Below are 15,400 nucleotides of genomic sequence, written 5' to 3'. Positions count from 1 at the left end.
GATGGTTTTTGTATAAAATATGGGGAAGCTGAGGGGGGAAAAGGTACAGCAAGGCTTAGGGTCCCAGGGTGGACCAGTTCCGCCACCCTTGCTTTCTCTTGAATTCACACCTGTGAAGCCCGTGCACCCTTCTCAAATGAGCTTCAAAGATTAAAATCCTCCCGGTCCCTTCCAGAAACATCCCTGCTGGATCGCCGCCATGTAGGTAGGGAGTAGGGTGGGATTCTTGGGAGAGCAGTCAGCAGCACAGAGCACGGGATCTCCAGCGGGCGCGGCTCCCCGGCAGCACCGCAAGAGCAGCTGGAAAAGCTTGGGCTCTGACGGCCCCTGGACCTCTGATCTCGCTACACCTGCAGTCTTTTCGTTACCAACTGGACCGCGGAGATACACTGGGCAGCCCTGAAATTATGCGATTTCAGGACACGCTGTCAACTCTTATCCCGAGATCACGCTGTAAAGCCAGACTGCTTCTCCGATTCTCAACTGGCCGGGACCCGCGCGGCGGTGGCCAGGAGTTGGGAGCTGGACGCGGCAAGCCAGACCGCCCTTAGGACCTTCGATCAGGTATCACCTCCAGCTCGGCGCAACCCCGCAGGCAACCGACGTGCCAGGTGAAGGAAGAAGAGAAGAGCAGAGGCAACAATAACTCCATTTCACTGCACTGTTTCCCCGGATCCGACAGGCACAAGTGATCGGGTCTCCCTGCCTCTCTCTTTCGGGACTGCTAAGCTAGCTGCGTTCTGCCGGAAAAACACATCGCCCAGACCGAGTGCGCAGCGTTTGGGGACATCTGAATTATCTCCCGCCCCGGGCCCGATGTGACAGGCAGCGGGGCGAGGGACGCGGGAGCGCGGCATCGCCGAGCGGCTCCGTCAAGCGCAGCACCCTGGGCGCTCGCGGTTGAGGCCGGGTCCCAAGGACAGGGCAGAGGCGGGAGGACCCCGGCTAACGGGGGCACAGCCGCTCCTGCAAGTGCCCCCCGAAACCCAGTCTTCGCTGCTGCTTAGCCCCACCAAGGTGCGCCTCCTCGGTGCGGGGTCCCACCTACCTCCCGCCACCCCGCCGACCTCATAAACAACTTCGCTAACCGCAGAGGGCGGAGGCGGGGCGGGCGGGCCGCGGCCGAGCCGAGCGCGGGGGCAGCGGGGCGGGCCGGGGTCAGGGCACAGGCTGCGGCCGCGCCTCGCGATTGGCCGGGACGCCGTGGGCTGCCCCGGCGCGCGGCGCGCGGCGCGGGCGGGGCGGGGCGGCGCGGGCGGGGGCGGGGCCTGCTTGCCTGCGCGTGCCCGCCCCCCGCCCGCTGCGCCCGCGCCCCTCGCGCCCTCCCCACCCCCGCCGGCCGCCGGAGTTTTTAAAGTGGGCTGACGGCCCCGCGAGCCCGACATTCGGGAGCGGCCCGACGCACGGCTCCGGCGCCCGCCGCCTCCCGCCCCAGCTTTCCTGAGGCGGCCGTACAATCCTCGGCAGTGTCCTGAGACTGTATGGTCATCTCAGCCTCCGCGTCTGCCCGGCCCCGGACTCTGCCAACTCCCGTCGTTTTCAAGCGACTTCTTGTATTTTGAAAACCCAGAAAAGCGACTCCTGACTCCTTTTCGAAGGAAAAAGAAACTTCAGCCCCCTGCTCGCTGCCCCCCGCCCCCCACTTTTTTTGTTTTGGGCGTTTGACAGCGTCCTTCCACTCCTTTCCCGACCCCGCCTCCCGGTGCAGGTTCCTCCCTGTCACCTTTCTCCACCCCCCTCCCCCGCACCAAGCCTGCCGCCCGCAACTTCCACCTGACCGTGCGGACGCTCGGGACCTGCGAGCACCTGGCGCCTTTCACACCGGCGTGGGCCTCGGGGAGTGGGCTAGGGCCACAGCGAGAGTAGCGGCTGCAGCCCCCGCCGGCCCTGGAGCTCAGGTGCTCGGAGCCTCAAAGGGCCCCCGCGACAATGACAGCTGACAAGGAGAAGAAAAGGTAAGCAGGCGTCCGAGCCGGCAGGGGAGTTGGTCCGGGGTGGGGGTGGCGGGGCTCCCCGTGGGACCGCCGCTGGGAGAGGAGCGCGGAGGGGACTTTGAGGACCCAGGGATCGATTGGAAGGTTTGGCAGGGGAGCGCAAGTGTCCAGTCTGGGGACATGCCGCTCGGGCTTCGCGGTCGAGAGTTCTGTGGCCCGAAGGAGTCGGGGATCTGCGCCGGGAATCTGACAACGAAGCCAGGAAATGGCCCTAGAGGTCGGAGGTGCTCCCAAGGTACCTTCCAAAATCCATCCCCCTCCAAACCCCGCACCAAACTCACGCGACCCGCGTGTTGAAACGTTTCTTGGTTGACTCGCTCAAGTCAACTTTTCGACTTTCTCACGGCCCACTTGAGGGGCAGCATCCACTCTTTTCCTCGGGACCCGTGGGGTCCTTCTAAATGAGCTCTGCCCGCGCTGCCTCCCGGAACTGGCAAGGGGCCGGAGGCAGAACGCGGCGCTGGCACGGGCCCCGGCAGAGCGGCCAGGGCGCAGCGAAGGGACCCACTCCAGGGCTCCAGACCCCACGGAAGTTAGGAGAAGTCCCTTTCCTGATCCCGCACCTTGCCTCGGCGGGGGAATGGGTGGTGGGCCCAGCTGCCTCGCGGAAGCAGCCGTCTTCGTGCGTGGGGAGGGGATGGCGACACCGGGCACTCGCGGCAGGTCCCGGTGTCTCTCCCAAGAGGACAGAGAAGGGCAGCCACGATCTGCCCGCCTGCCCTCGCCAGCCTCTCGGCACTGGGTGAGAGGCAACGCGGGCCAACTCTCACTGCCCTCCTGCCCTCTCCCGGCGAGGGTGAGAGCGCGCGGCGTGGCGCGCAGACGTGGGAACCACCTTGCCTCCTGCCGTCGTGCGCGGCTTGCAGCCTGGCTCCCCTCTCCTCTCAACCTCCACTCGTGCCGCCCCAGCGGGCTGGAGCTCTCGGCCTGGTATTCGACCGTGGCTGGCCGGCTTGGGGTGCGGGGAACTGTGATTGAATGCGTGCTGGGCCGGCTGAAGGATCTGAGCCTCCGGAGATCAACTGCTGGGGAAAGGGGGGGGGAGGTGTGCGGTGGTTCGGAGATGAGGGACCCAGCCGCGATGGGCGGGGGTGACCGGCCTGGAACCCGGGAGCCCGAAGAACTCAGTGCTTGGGTCGATTTACTCGTGTTCCGACTTCGGGACCGGAGCCAGAAACTGTGTATCCTCTGGTCGAAAGCGGCGGTTCCCACCTCGGGGCACCGATAAGGGTTTGATAAACGGGAGCAAATCGCGCCCTTTCTGGCAGAGCGCCCGGGCCCTTCGCTCCCGGATTGCCGGGGGTGGAGGGGAGAAGGGGAGGGGATTGAGTCTAACAGCGAGTTTACGGCCGCAGCTGCCCCTCCCGCGTCACTGCGGCGCCCCCAGGCCTGAGATGGCTAAGGGAGTCTTGTCCCGGCCGATCTGGGCCCCGGAGACCGCAGCGGGCGCGCGCCCCCGGAGGCCTCGGAGCAGCCCTGGAGTCTTCTGTCTTTGAAGGGCAGCGAAGCAGGGAAGGGACAACGCATTTTGTAAGCCCAGTATAGCCTGCCAATAACAATGATTGAACAGTCAAAAAGCAAAGTTATAGTCAGCTCCTCTGCGCTCACGCTGGGCTCCGGAGCCGGTGAGGGAACTTGTACATTTTACAACTGTGATGCCTATCGGCGAATGTTGCAATCGCGGAGGTGGGGCTTGACGGTAGTCTTGACAGATGTATGAAGCGTCAGTTTCTCCCGCGCGGCTGTGCGCGGGTTCTGTGCTGTTACATATGTTAATCGTTTCAGGAAACTTGGGAGCAGCGGAGAAGTTATTTCGACATACCTGACTGTAGTGCCTCTTTTGCTAGAGATAGAGGGAGCCAGAATCGGATCTGGAAAAAAGTTGGGTAATCAGGCTCTGAATTATTCGCGAGAGCTGCAGGTTTAAGAACCACTGTGGGGATTGCCTGTGAGATGTCTAAGAGGCCAGAGCCGGTGGCCCTGCCTGTCTGCTTTGCGACTTGCCTTGGTTTTTATGTCGCAGACCGGCAGGGCAAACATTTGTGTCTCTCGTCATCCGGAGTCCTGTGAGAGGCTGTCCAATTCATGTTGGGCTAAGTGTTTTGAGATATATTTTCTTTTCTAGTCTGGCTCTGTTTGCTGGGGGCAGACTCCTTGAAGGACCAAGGTATAATTAAAATACGTGAACCAGAGCATTGAGAGTTGGTGTGTCATGTAAGTGGTGATCCTTAGCTTTGCCAGAGTGCTTCACAAGTTCTGTATGAAGCTTTCAGGTTAGGATTCTGTGTATAGATTCTTAAGATGTGATTCTGGTTCAGCAGAGTCTTTTCTTCCCTCAAATTCAAGATGCACGGAACATTCGCAGTGTTCCTTCTAACAACAGTCGTTCAAAAAGTGGGCAGGATTGTTTTGTTCTAGAACATTCATGCGTCGATGGAGATGTTAATGTTTAATAATAAAGAGTTTACTTTCTAAACGTTTGGCTGGCCTTGACAGAGGGTTTCAAAGTGTGCTTTTTTAGTGGTAGTGGGCATTCCTGCTGACATCAGAGATGGCTGGAACCCGAAACTTGCTAAGGGTGCTGCACTCGCTTTCTGCACTCACCTGTCAGGAGTGAAGTGAAGGTCCCTTTAATCAGGATTCCTGGGTGTGAAGAACTAGAAACTGTCTGGGCTACCCACTTCCTGATCAGACAATTTTTGAGTCCCTTCCCCGAAAGACAAAATAGTCTGGAAGTTCTTAGGTACTTCAATTGGAGAGTGGTTTGGATAAATGTAAATCAGATCCTTGGATGCTCAGGGATCAAAGTCCATTCCCAAAGCTAGACAGCTCAGAGTTCCTTCCCTGAAGGCTTCTATTGCTTAGTGTAGGGCCTCCGTGGAAAGAGGATCAGAAATCTCTCCTGCCCCTGGATGTAGTTGTTCCTCTGCTAAAGTAAAACAAAGTCCACCTCTTATTCAAATCTAAGGCAGTTTTTCTCAATGTAAATATATTTTCTGTAAACATTCCTTTAACATTTGATCTCTCTTTCCAGTTGCATTACTAGGTAATAATAAATTGATGTAACACAGTGTAGGTTCAGGTGAATAAAATTTAACTCACACAGCTTTTCTGAAGTTCAAAAGAATGCTGTGACTACAGGTTTTTTCAATATTGCTTATGGGACTCTTACAGTTTTATGCAAGGACTATTCCCCAGTGGAGAAGATTTCTTTGTGAAGTTGAGAACTACCTGTCAGTGGAGACATCCAAGAGGGTACTAGGTTGATTCCTGTACTGAATAAGTTGGCAGTTTCACTAGGATTGAAAACCATGAGACAAAACTGTTTAATTCACTTCAAATGTAAATCAGTCGGTCTCTCTCTCTCTGTGTATGTGTGTATAGGGTGATCCTCAGTGTTCTAGGAATCTATTCTGTAAAATGTTTACAAATAGAACAGAACCAATTAGATAATTCTTAGTACTCCAGGATTTTAGCCCAATACATTTGAAAATATTTGCTGTCATTAATTATCTTAAGATTTAGGCTTTTCCACTTCTCAGGAAATCTCTCCAGTAGTACTGGTTTCCCTCCCCGCCCCTCAGTTCTGGCCCATACCAACATGACTTTTTGTTTTAGCCTGATGAATCTTCCCTTTTGCGTTTGATACTGACCTTCATTTATAGTTCATATCAGGTAAGGCTTTTGCCAATATTGTGAAGTTGGCAGTGTATGCCCCCAGGATTCCCAGTACCCTTTATCCTCACTCTCCCAGTACTAATGTCTAGTATCTTGATGAAAATTATCTCTGCTGTCCATACCATGATACACACCAATATGAAAGCGAATGTGTATGGAACACCTACTCCCTCTCTGGATAAAATGTTGAGGAGACATTAAGGAATAAGGGATTTGGTCTTGGTCTTCAAGTTGTGTAGTTTGTTTGGGGGGAGGGAAGGACACACAAGGAAGCTTACCTAAAAATATAGGCAGCTGGCAGCTTACTTGTCACTTTTCTATTGAGATCAAATCTTTTGAAGCTAAAGAAGTTCTTAATCACATATAAGCATAATTATTGAAAGTACTGTGTGTTTGGGAGTGGCAGAATGGGTTCCTAGTTTCCCCTGGAATCACACAGGAGAGGCCCTGATACCAGCATAAAGACTGGCTCTGAGTGAAGGTCAGACACAGATAGTGTCAGTAGTGATGAGAAGTAGAGGGTTCAAGAGTATCCCTGGGGTGTTCTCCAACACCATAGACAGAAGGGCCCCCAGAATTGAATGTTTGCTATTTTCTGCACACTCTCTTTGGTGAGGGGCATGAAGGGAGGCACCTAGTAGGGGTCTGGGAGTGATGGGGTGGAGATTCTGGTCCCATTAAGGGTAATTGTGGAGACAGCCAAGACTCTAGGAAGACCCAGAAGGGAGAGGGAACTTCTTAATCTGGGCTTTGTGAGTGGGCTTCAGAGGGTGGTGTGTGAGTCTCTGAATGGCTGCTAGTGTTAGGGATATAAGTATTATTCCCCCCAGGGGAAGTCAGTTCAGCACTGATAGCCTTTCATAAGTTCTGTGATCTGGAGAAGGTGAGCCCTTGCTCTTGGATGTCTGATTGCCCTACTTTTCAGGGTCTTACTGTTCAGGTCTCAGAGAGGTCCACGTTTCACCGCCAGTGTTTCTCCCTCCCTTGGAGATGGGGGAGGAGGTTGGTGTGTGCATCTAGTTAAAATTCTGTAGTGTGACTTAACCTTACCTGTACCCACCTGTCTGTCAACCCACACGTCTGCCCTTGGTAATGGGGGGATGGGGAGCCCGGTGCCCTGCACAGGCTTAGTTCTCATGTGGTTCATTTTGTTACTGCTTCTTAAAATGGCCATGAAATTTTATCTTCACATTTTCCACCATCCTCAAACAGTTATTGGAGGTCTTTTTACATACTAGGAATGTGTGTGTCCTTAATATTAATTATATTTGCAGTAGGACAAAACAAACAAAAAACCCTCAGTCTTATTTGTGTAGGTACCATCCTCAGAATTTTCCATGCATGAGCTCTTTTAATCCTCACAACCACCCATAAGATAAGCCCTGTTATTATCCCCACTTCCCTCATGGGAAAGCTGAAGCAGAGAAAAGCAAGATGCCAAAGGTCAAATAGGTAGTATGGCCTATGGTCAAGGCTCCGATTCAAATGGGGCAAAATGCCTTCGGAGCCTTTACTCTTAGCCAGTGATCCACACCACCTTACCTCACCTAAGATGTCTATAAATACCGTTCCGGACCTGTGGCAAGTAGTCTATAAACGATAACTGTTTTTGCTGTTGTATTTATAATTATTATAATTACGTTTCTCTTTTGTGACTCATCACTTGCTTTGACCCTGACACGCAGACAAGGATCTGAAGGGCAGACTTGGAAGCACTGGAAGCTCTTTATTTTTCATAGGTTTTCCCCAATGGTGTGCGGGTTTTTCTCCAGTGGCAAGGACCAGGAGCTACTCTCTACTTGCAGTACACAGGCTTCTCGTTGCTTCTCTTGTTGTGGAGCACAGGCTCTAGGGAAAGAGGGTTGCACTAGTTGCAGCACGAAGGCTCAGAAGTTTTGGCTTTCGGGTTCTAGAACACAGGCTCAGTAGTTGTGGCACACAGGCCCGGGCTGCTCCAGGGCATGTGGGATCTTCCTGGACCAGGGATTGAACCTTGTCCCCTGCGTTGGCAGGCAGATTCTTAACCACTAGACCACCAGGGAAGCCCTCCACGTCCCACTATCATCAGGTGGCAGTAATTCAGTAATTACTGTAACCTTCGGACGCCGTTGTGCAGAAGAACCTGTGAGAAGCTCTTCATAACTTTTGAAGAGCCATCTCCAAATTAAGATGCACAAAACAGCTTCTGGCTCTAATGATCTTTTGAAATTGTAATCACAGGAAGGAGAGAATGGAGGGGAGAATAAAGAATAGCTATGATCATTACAATAATAGTACAGTGCATTTTTATAGGGGCCTTTCTCTGATGAGTCCTAAGCTTTCACAATCATCACACCATTCGCCTCTGCACTGTGAACTCTGAAGGGCTTCTTGAGTTTTCCCAGTGCTCTAAAACACAACTGCATGAACATGTCATTAAGGAGAGAAGCAAGCCATGTTGGCAGTTGCACATGACTCTGTGTATGGTAGCCATGCATGGCGTGCCCCTCGCAGTATCTGCGATTTTCAGGTAGAAATGAAATGAAATAATCACTCAGTCGTATCCAACTCTTGTGACTCCATGGACTGTAGCCCACTAGGCTCCTCTGTCCATGGAATTCTCCAGGCAAGAATACTGGAATGCGGTGCCAAATGCCATGCCCTTCTCTAGGGGATTTTCCCCACCTAGGGATTGAACTCAGGTCTCCCGCATTACAGGCAAGTTCTTTACCATCTGACCCAACAGGGAAGCTCTTTCAGGTAGGGGTTGGGTGCAATCTGTCACCAATGGTCTGATCTCAAGAAGAGTGACAGGGCCCTATAAGCCCTTTGGAGTCAAGAAGACAGGTGTGGAATGGACTAGAATGGTATCTACTTCTAAGTGGTCTTTTTTAATTCCCTCTAAATTTTTAAGACTACCGGTTAGCTTGACCACCTTAGACTTTTTCCAGAGGTCACTTGTACATCAGCAAAACTTATCTGTCATGACCATCAGAACCTTTGCATATTCCTAGGAACATTCCGCACTCCCCCCACCAGCTTGGAAAAATTCTTCGGTTTTAAAGTTGCAAGTAACTTCTATGTGAGATAATGATGCTGGGAAGCAGTTCTTTTTCTCATATGGAAAGGTATTTCAGACAAGATGGTATGTCAGTAAGGAAAACAACTCTTTTAAATGTGTGTGTATTGATTTGCCATGCCCATGTCTGGTTTACTTTCCCAGTTCTACAAAACCAAGGAAGTGGATTGTTAGAAATCTCTTCTTATATTCCTCCAGTGACTTTCTACATCCCACCTCCATGGTACCATCTGATAAAAAAAAAAAAAAAAAATCAAACCTGAGAGGTTAGTGCTAGGAATCATAACAGATTACTGATTTTATTGGATGAGACTGTGTACTAAAATACATGAATGAGGAAATGAGTCCGTTTTCTGCAGTCACAGTTGTAATGTTGGAGGTTAACTAACCCTGCTTGTGGTGTTGGTTGCTTTCAATAGCTGGGGATACAGCCAATATGAGAGTCTTTTAGAAGCTCATTGATTCTGTGACAGCTTTAGTTGACTCTGTTGGTCTCATTTTCAGTCTGAGTCTCCTTGCTCATGACCTATCACTGTGGGGAGTCCGTGGTTCCCTATGAATAAGGGGGCACATGGCCTCAATCTATTCAGAAGCATTTTATAAATCCTTTAAAAATACATCAAAGTGTATGTTTGGTTTTGGTGGGGGGGTTTTATGTAATAATCATTTAAATCACTGTGCTGGGTATTAAGTCGGACAGTTCTCTCTCTCTCTCAATGTTGTATTTGTGTTAACAAACATGTATTTTCACCTCTTTTCTCAGCTATTTGTAAGACATCCTCAGACAACCACGTTGAATTGTCGCATTGCTTTTTCTTGGGGATGGTTTTGGTCACCACCTCCTGTACACTGTTACGGACCTCCATCCATAGTTCTTCGGGCACTCTGTCTACCAGATATAATCCCTTGAATCTATTTGTCACCTCCACTGTATAATCATAATGGATGTGATTTAGATCATATCTGAACAGCCTAGTGGTTTTCCCTACTTCCATCAATTTAAGATGTCTATTTTACTCTTGATCAAAAACAAAAATTCATGTTGTTACCACTTTGAAGAAGATTTGTTCTGACTGCCTCTGTGTGGAGAGCAGAGAGAGGAAGGGCAACACGTTATCCTAATTTTGTGCTTGACAAATTGAGCTGTGAAAAGAAGAGAGCCATGCCACCTGCAGCGAAAGCCAGGACTGGACCCAGGTGCCCCCTTGGGTTCCTACTATAGGGTAGCAAAGGAGCAGGAGCACAAAGGGGGTGACTCAAGCTTCAGGGCCAACTACTCTCCTTACTAATGAGTAATTACAGCAAATATTTACAGGCCTCCTTCCTACCTTTACGACTTCCTGTTGCCGAAGCACTTTGGAGCATTGAGAAAGATCCTGGAAAGGACGTCATACCCAGTGGCAGGAAAGAATGGCTTTAACGTTAAGTGCAGGCGCTCTGTTTATGAATTCCATGTGGAAACAACAGAAAATTGTGCTTGGGAGGGTTTCTGTTCAAGGGCCCATTCTTCAGAACTTGAAAACAAAATTTGAAAAATCAGTTCCGGACGGTCAGATGTGTGGGGAGTGGGACACATGATGTTTCTGCAGAGTGTTCTGGAAATAATAGGACGGTGCCAGTAAAGCACAGGTCGCTTGATAACTACTTTTTAAAGAACATATGACCTCGGCGCTGTTTTTCTGAATGAAGATAATCAAGCTTAATTAAGTATATCACAGTATGTAAAGTATGCCATGTGGGGAATTCAGGAACTAGAAGAATATCATTCACCCCATCAAGATTTCAGGATAAACCATAATACTGCCTCCTTCCTCTGTACTTGGTTTAAGAAGCAGTCCAGTGAAATTGCTTTCTTTGGTGTCTGTAAACGACCATACCCTTGTGTTTCTCTCCTGTGTTTCCAAGAGTTCTCAGATGCTATTTTAGAATGGCAGCCTTCACTCCAGCACTGGCTGAGGTTGATGAAGCTAATTTTGGTGCCCAGGGTAGACAGAGAGAAGTCCTCTCTGGAGCTGAAAGGGCTTTCTGGTGCCTGGGTTCAAGAGCTGTGTGGTGTTACCGGACACACCACATTTCACCTTTAGAACCTTTATTTATGTGCTTGCACAACACATGTTTATCCAGATATTAAGATAAGAGAAGTATGAAGGTCACATTTCACGGGTGACAAGGAAACTTCTATAAAAGTAACCGTATGGCCAGGCTGCAGGAGTCTGTCTTTTCTTTTGTACCAAGGATTTAGGGGAATGAGTGGTGGGTGGGGCCTGGGAGCCAGCCCCTTCACAGTCTTCTGGCTTCCTTGCCTGTGTTCTGCATGTCCTGGCACAGCTGACATGACCCTCCCATTTGGCAAGGCCCTTTGAGGTGGTCAGGATGTCAGGGGGAGATCTTGGTCCACTGTGTGGCTGCCCCACTTTCCCGAACTTTCTGGTAGTCTCTGGAAATTACCCCCACCCCCACCCCCATGCATTTCCCTGCTATGTGACTGGCTGGGAGGGAGCCTGGCTGCTAAGATACAATGGCTTTCCTAGCCTCTCAGAACGGGTTTGCAAGGTGCCGCTGCTGCCCCTGTTTTAGGCAGGGTTGTCGTGTCCTTGGAGCACAGCGAATCTTTAGGATGGCAGGGGAGTTCCTTTCACGGATTTGTGTGTTTCTCTGAAAGATTTCCAAGGATTAGCCAGACACACTCTAAGCCTGAATGAGGACATGGATCCTTGGTCCAGTTTTCTTCCCAAGGGCAGCCCACACAGTGGTGGGAGTTCATCTCACTAGCAATAAGGGATCCCACTTCAGCCCCAGCACCCCATTCACCATCACCCAGTGAGCCTCCTGAACCCCAAATTTGCCAGTCTCCTCGTTGTGCCCTAGGGGCTTTCCCACCCCACGTCATGGGACTCCTTCCCACCTCTGCTGCCTCCGCCCAGTCTGTCCATCTCAGCTGTTCTCCCCACTTCTCTCTCTGCTCGAGTACCTTCCTCTTTCCTAGTGTGAGGCCGAGTCCCCCAGGTCCTACAGAACCTTCTGTAGGGCACCTCCCCCTCCACTCCTTTCTAGCTCTTGGTTGCTTTCGCCAGAGAGCCTGCCTGATTATATTTCCTTGTTATCTAATGACATTTCATGTGGTCTTGTCTTTCCAACAACATCGCATGTTGCTCAAGGGCAAGGATGTCTAATTTTCTTATGTGCCTTGTAAACATCTTGCACATTTTGAGTCCCTAAAATCATGCTTAATTTAAAAAAACATACAGTTGCTTTATCGATGTCTCTTGGGTCACTTGGAAAGCCTGCCTCTTGGACTGTGCTTTTTTTGTTCATGTAGATTTGAGCCCTTTTTAAATTTTCCTTGACAAGAAAAAAAAGAAGAGAAAGGACAAAAAAACCCCAGAAGACCATAGACAGATGTGGCTGACTCATAATTTTACATCAAATGCAAGCATTAGGCAAGTACTATGAAGTCAGGGCTTCACTTTAAGAATGCCCAATACACCAAGACAAGTGCAAGCCAAACAGCAAAGTACCAACTCCAGGTGAACGTTTAAAATGGCCAGGCGGGAAAGGGTGTATAGCGGGGTACCCACTCTCTGTTAGAATCATCTTCCCTACGGAGCCTTCCTAGTTTGCAGCACATTGGTTTCCCCTGAATTTACATGGCTTTTAGTCTGTATCATGCTACTGGGATGATGCTGTTACAGTTTGCTTTTCTTTCCGTGTGTGTGTGTGTGTGTGTATCTGGCTCTGATCACCACTTAGGAAGTAAGCCCTTCAGGAACAGAAGCCCTGTTAACATTTTCTGTTCTCAGCACTTAAAACAGAGGCCCACACCTGGTGCCCAGTAATCGCTTGTAGACTCAGTAACTTGATCTTATGTCATGAACTTTGGGCTTAGTGCAGAGGGTTAGCGATTTAGGCAGAAACTTTTGTTTAGATCAACCTACCCATCTTCCTGGATCCCCCACCATGCGTGTAGTGAAGTTTGGGAGGCTACTGTCATCATCACTGTGTACAAACATTCTAGGTTACCTACTAAATCCAGGTGCCATGCCATGCAGTGAGGTTTAGAAGAGGCTTAGATAGACCTTGCACTCAGGGGGCTTAGAGTCCAGCTGGTGAGTCAAAGAATTCCTAAACTGATTTGTTTAAAATCATGCAAGATGGTTGATGTTAATGGTTGTCCTCACCCCATCTTTACGATGTTGCTATCTTGTTAGGAAGTCAAAAAGAGCTCAGACAAAACACTGGGCAAACTGGAAGATTGATAGTAATTGAGTGTGAATAAGGGTAAGTACTGTGTACTGTAAATAGTTAGAAAAGGAACTGATCAGCCTGTCTTAGAGGGAGGTTTGATGGAGGAGCATTAAGAGCTAGGTCTTAAAGATTAGGTAGAATTTAGATAGGCAGATAGTTTTGGGCATTCCAGTGGGGTGACCAGCTGGAGTTAAATGAGGAGGTAGGAATAATTAGGGTGTACAGACCAGTACTGGTGAATCGGCTCCTTCCAGAACTGAATCTGGAGCTGTACAAACGTATGGGAGAAAAGGGTCAGGCCCAGGCTGGTGCTGAGAAGTTGAGGACACCATGATACCTGAGTCGTGATGTGATGGAACCTTAGGGCTGCCTTGGGGCCACGAGAGCAGTGCCTGCTTCTCTTGGGTTATTTGAACCTAAGGGAGATGCCCAGGGCACACCTATTATCTTCCAGTTGACTATAGCATAAGCACCCAAGGGTGGGTGGAGGGTACCATGGTTATCCTTTGTAAAAATGACCTCAGAGACTGAGAATGTCCCTCTGCATCTCAGGAAATCAGTCATCTGCAAATGTGCCCAGTTTGCTCTAGAATGTATTTCTTTTTGGACTGTACCATGCCCGAGGGTAACAAATGCCTCCTGGGATCCAGAGTGGGAGCCCAGAAGGGGACAACTTGCTGTGTTCTAAATAGCTTCCATCAGGCTCTGTGGCTGAGTGTGTGATGCTCATCTCATGTTCTCATTTTGAATGTGAAGCCTGCTTCCGCCTCATAATTTGATGGGGGCTTTCATCCTCTTTCTTCTTGCCCTTTGTCATCGTAGATTCTAGGTTTCTGAGTCTGGTCCTGAGTCTGGTCAGTGTTCCACTGTTTGAAGGGAGAGAGACATCCTTGCTTTTTGGCAGTCTGTACCAATCACTGGGAATTGTGTCCCTTGCACAAAGAGGCAACTGAGCTGTTCCTTGGCCTACCCCTTTCCTGTTGTGTAGCTACACCATTCCCTAAAGCCTGGACTCCGGTGTTCTTGGCTAAGTGTAGTCAAAGACCATCTTTTGGAGTCACCTGGTGGGGTCGCTGGGGTTCTTCCCTCCACCATCAGGTATGACCTTCTCCTGGAGGTATTTAGAAGCACTTGAGGTCAGGGATGGACATTTGTGAGCAGGGCCTTGGCTAGAGATCCCAAGTCTCTGGGAGAGTTCCCACACTAGGGACCAGCAAAGGCCAAGCAAGTCACTTTACTGTGCCATGTCCAGGGGTACCTTGAGGGAGGCCACTGCTCCTGAAAGCCCTTGGGTTGGAATTTAATCTCATCATGACAACGGTGTGTCTCGTCTTTTCTTCCTTTCCCAGCCCCTCGGTCATCCATAAATGGTTGTTGGACTGGGAAATTGCCACCCATCCCAGGGAGGATTGCTTTATTCAGTGGTGAGCTCACATTTGATACCTCCTCTGTACAGGCTGCTGAACTGTGGGCCTGAGCAGCCCAGGAAGGGCCCCCTCTGGAGCCAGGTGGACAGAGCCTTTGCCCTCCAGGCCTGCAGGTGGCAGAGAGCCACAGAGCCCAGGGCAGGCAGCCCAGACACAGGGGCTGTCTGGGGCCCTGGGCAGTCCCTGGGAAGTAGCCTCAAGGAATGGCCAAAGACACCCTACAGCCCAGGAAGTGGCGTTTACCCTAGTCTAGCTAGAGCTAGAATTTGAGTCTAGCATCTGCCTGCCCACAGCTCCAGACAGGCCTCCGGAAGGGAAAGGAGGGAGATCTAACCTGGCTGATCTGTAACGACACTCACCGTGTCTACTCCTCTCTGGGGTTTTCTTTTTTTTTTTCTTTTCTTTTCCTTTCCAAAGTAAGGCTACCTTTGAAAATGACAGTTTTTGCCACTGTTGAACTCCTAGCAAGCTGTTTTCCCACTTGGGTCATTTTGGTGAGGGGTCATGGGCACACGTGGTACTGGTGTGGTCATGGCAGCTGCTGGCCAGTGTGGGGCCTTGGAAAATCCTGGTGACCAGAGCCCCCTGGCAGCAAGTAGTCTGAGATGACCGCGAAAGTGGATTCTTTCTTTTCCAGACCATCCACTTGTGCACATTTGAACCTTTTCCATGCTCAGATAAACACAAGCCTTGAGATTCTTGGTCACCTGTAGCTCCCTGTATGGGTCCAGATGTTACGAGGGGAATGACGTCACTTAATTCTCCTGGAGTTAGATCTGGGCCCAGGCAGAGGACGTGTTTATTTTGGAAAGGGACAAACTTTCACCCACTTGAATTCCTTTGCCTCCAAAATTAGTGTCAGGGGAAGACCACAAGCTTTCCATATTTCTTACCCTTAGTCTTGCCAAACAGATTGTAAATGCCCCCAGGGCCGCCTTTGACTTGTGTGTCCCTGGCAAAGCCAGCCTCCACAGGAGGTTCAGAGGAGCTCTCAGAAG

At 50.3% G+C, this 15,400-nt stretch overlaps 1 protein-coding gene across 1 annotated transcript in view; it reads left to right on the top strand.

The window, feature by feature from the left end:
- Window positions 1-1,373: 1,373 nt before the first annotated feature.
- Window positions 1,374-15,400, top strand: part of EPAS1 (endothelial PAS domain protein 1) — a 91,219-nt gene continuing 77,192 nt past the window's right edge. The window contains exon 1 of the mRNA XM_065929343.1: window positions 1,374-1,955. Within this exon, the coding sequence (XP_065785415.1) occupies window positions 1,930-1,955 (26 nt within the window). The 5' untranslated portion in view covers window positions 1,374-1,929. The remainder of the gene's footprint in view (window positions 1,956-15,400) is intronic.

This window comes from Muntiacus reevesi, chromosome 3 (genome assembly GCF_963930625.1).
Source record: "Muntiacus reevesi chromosome 3, mMunRee1.1, whole genome shotgun sequence".
NCBI lineage: Eukaryota > Metazoa > Chordata > Mammalia > Artiodactyla > Cervidae > Muntiacus > Muntiacus reevesi.
The sequence above is the reverse complement of the archived record's forward strand: the minus strand, read 5'-3'. Positions and strand labels throughout refer to the sequence as shown.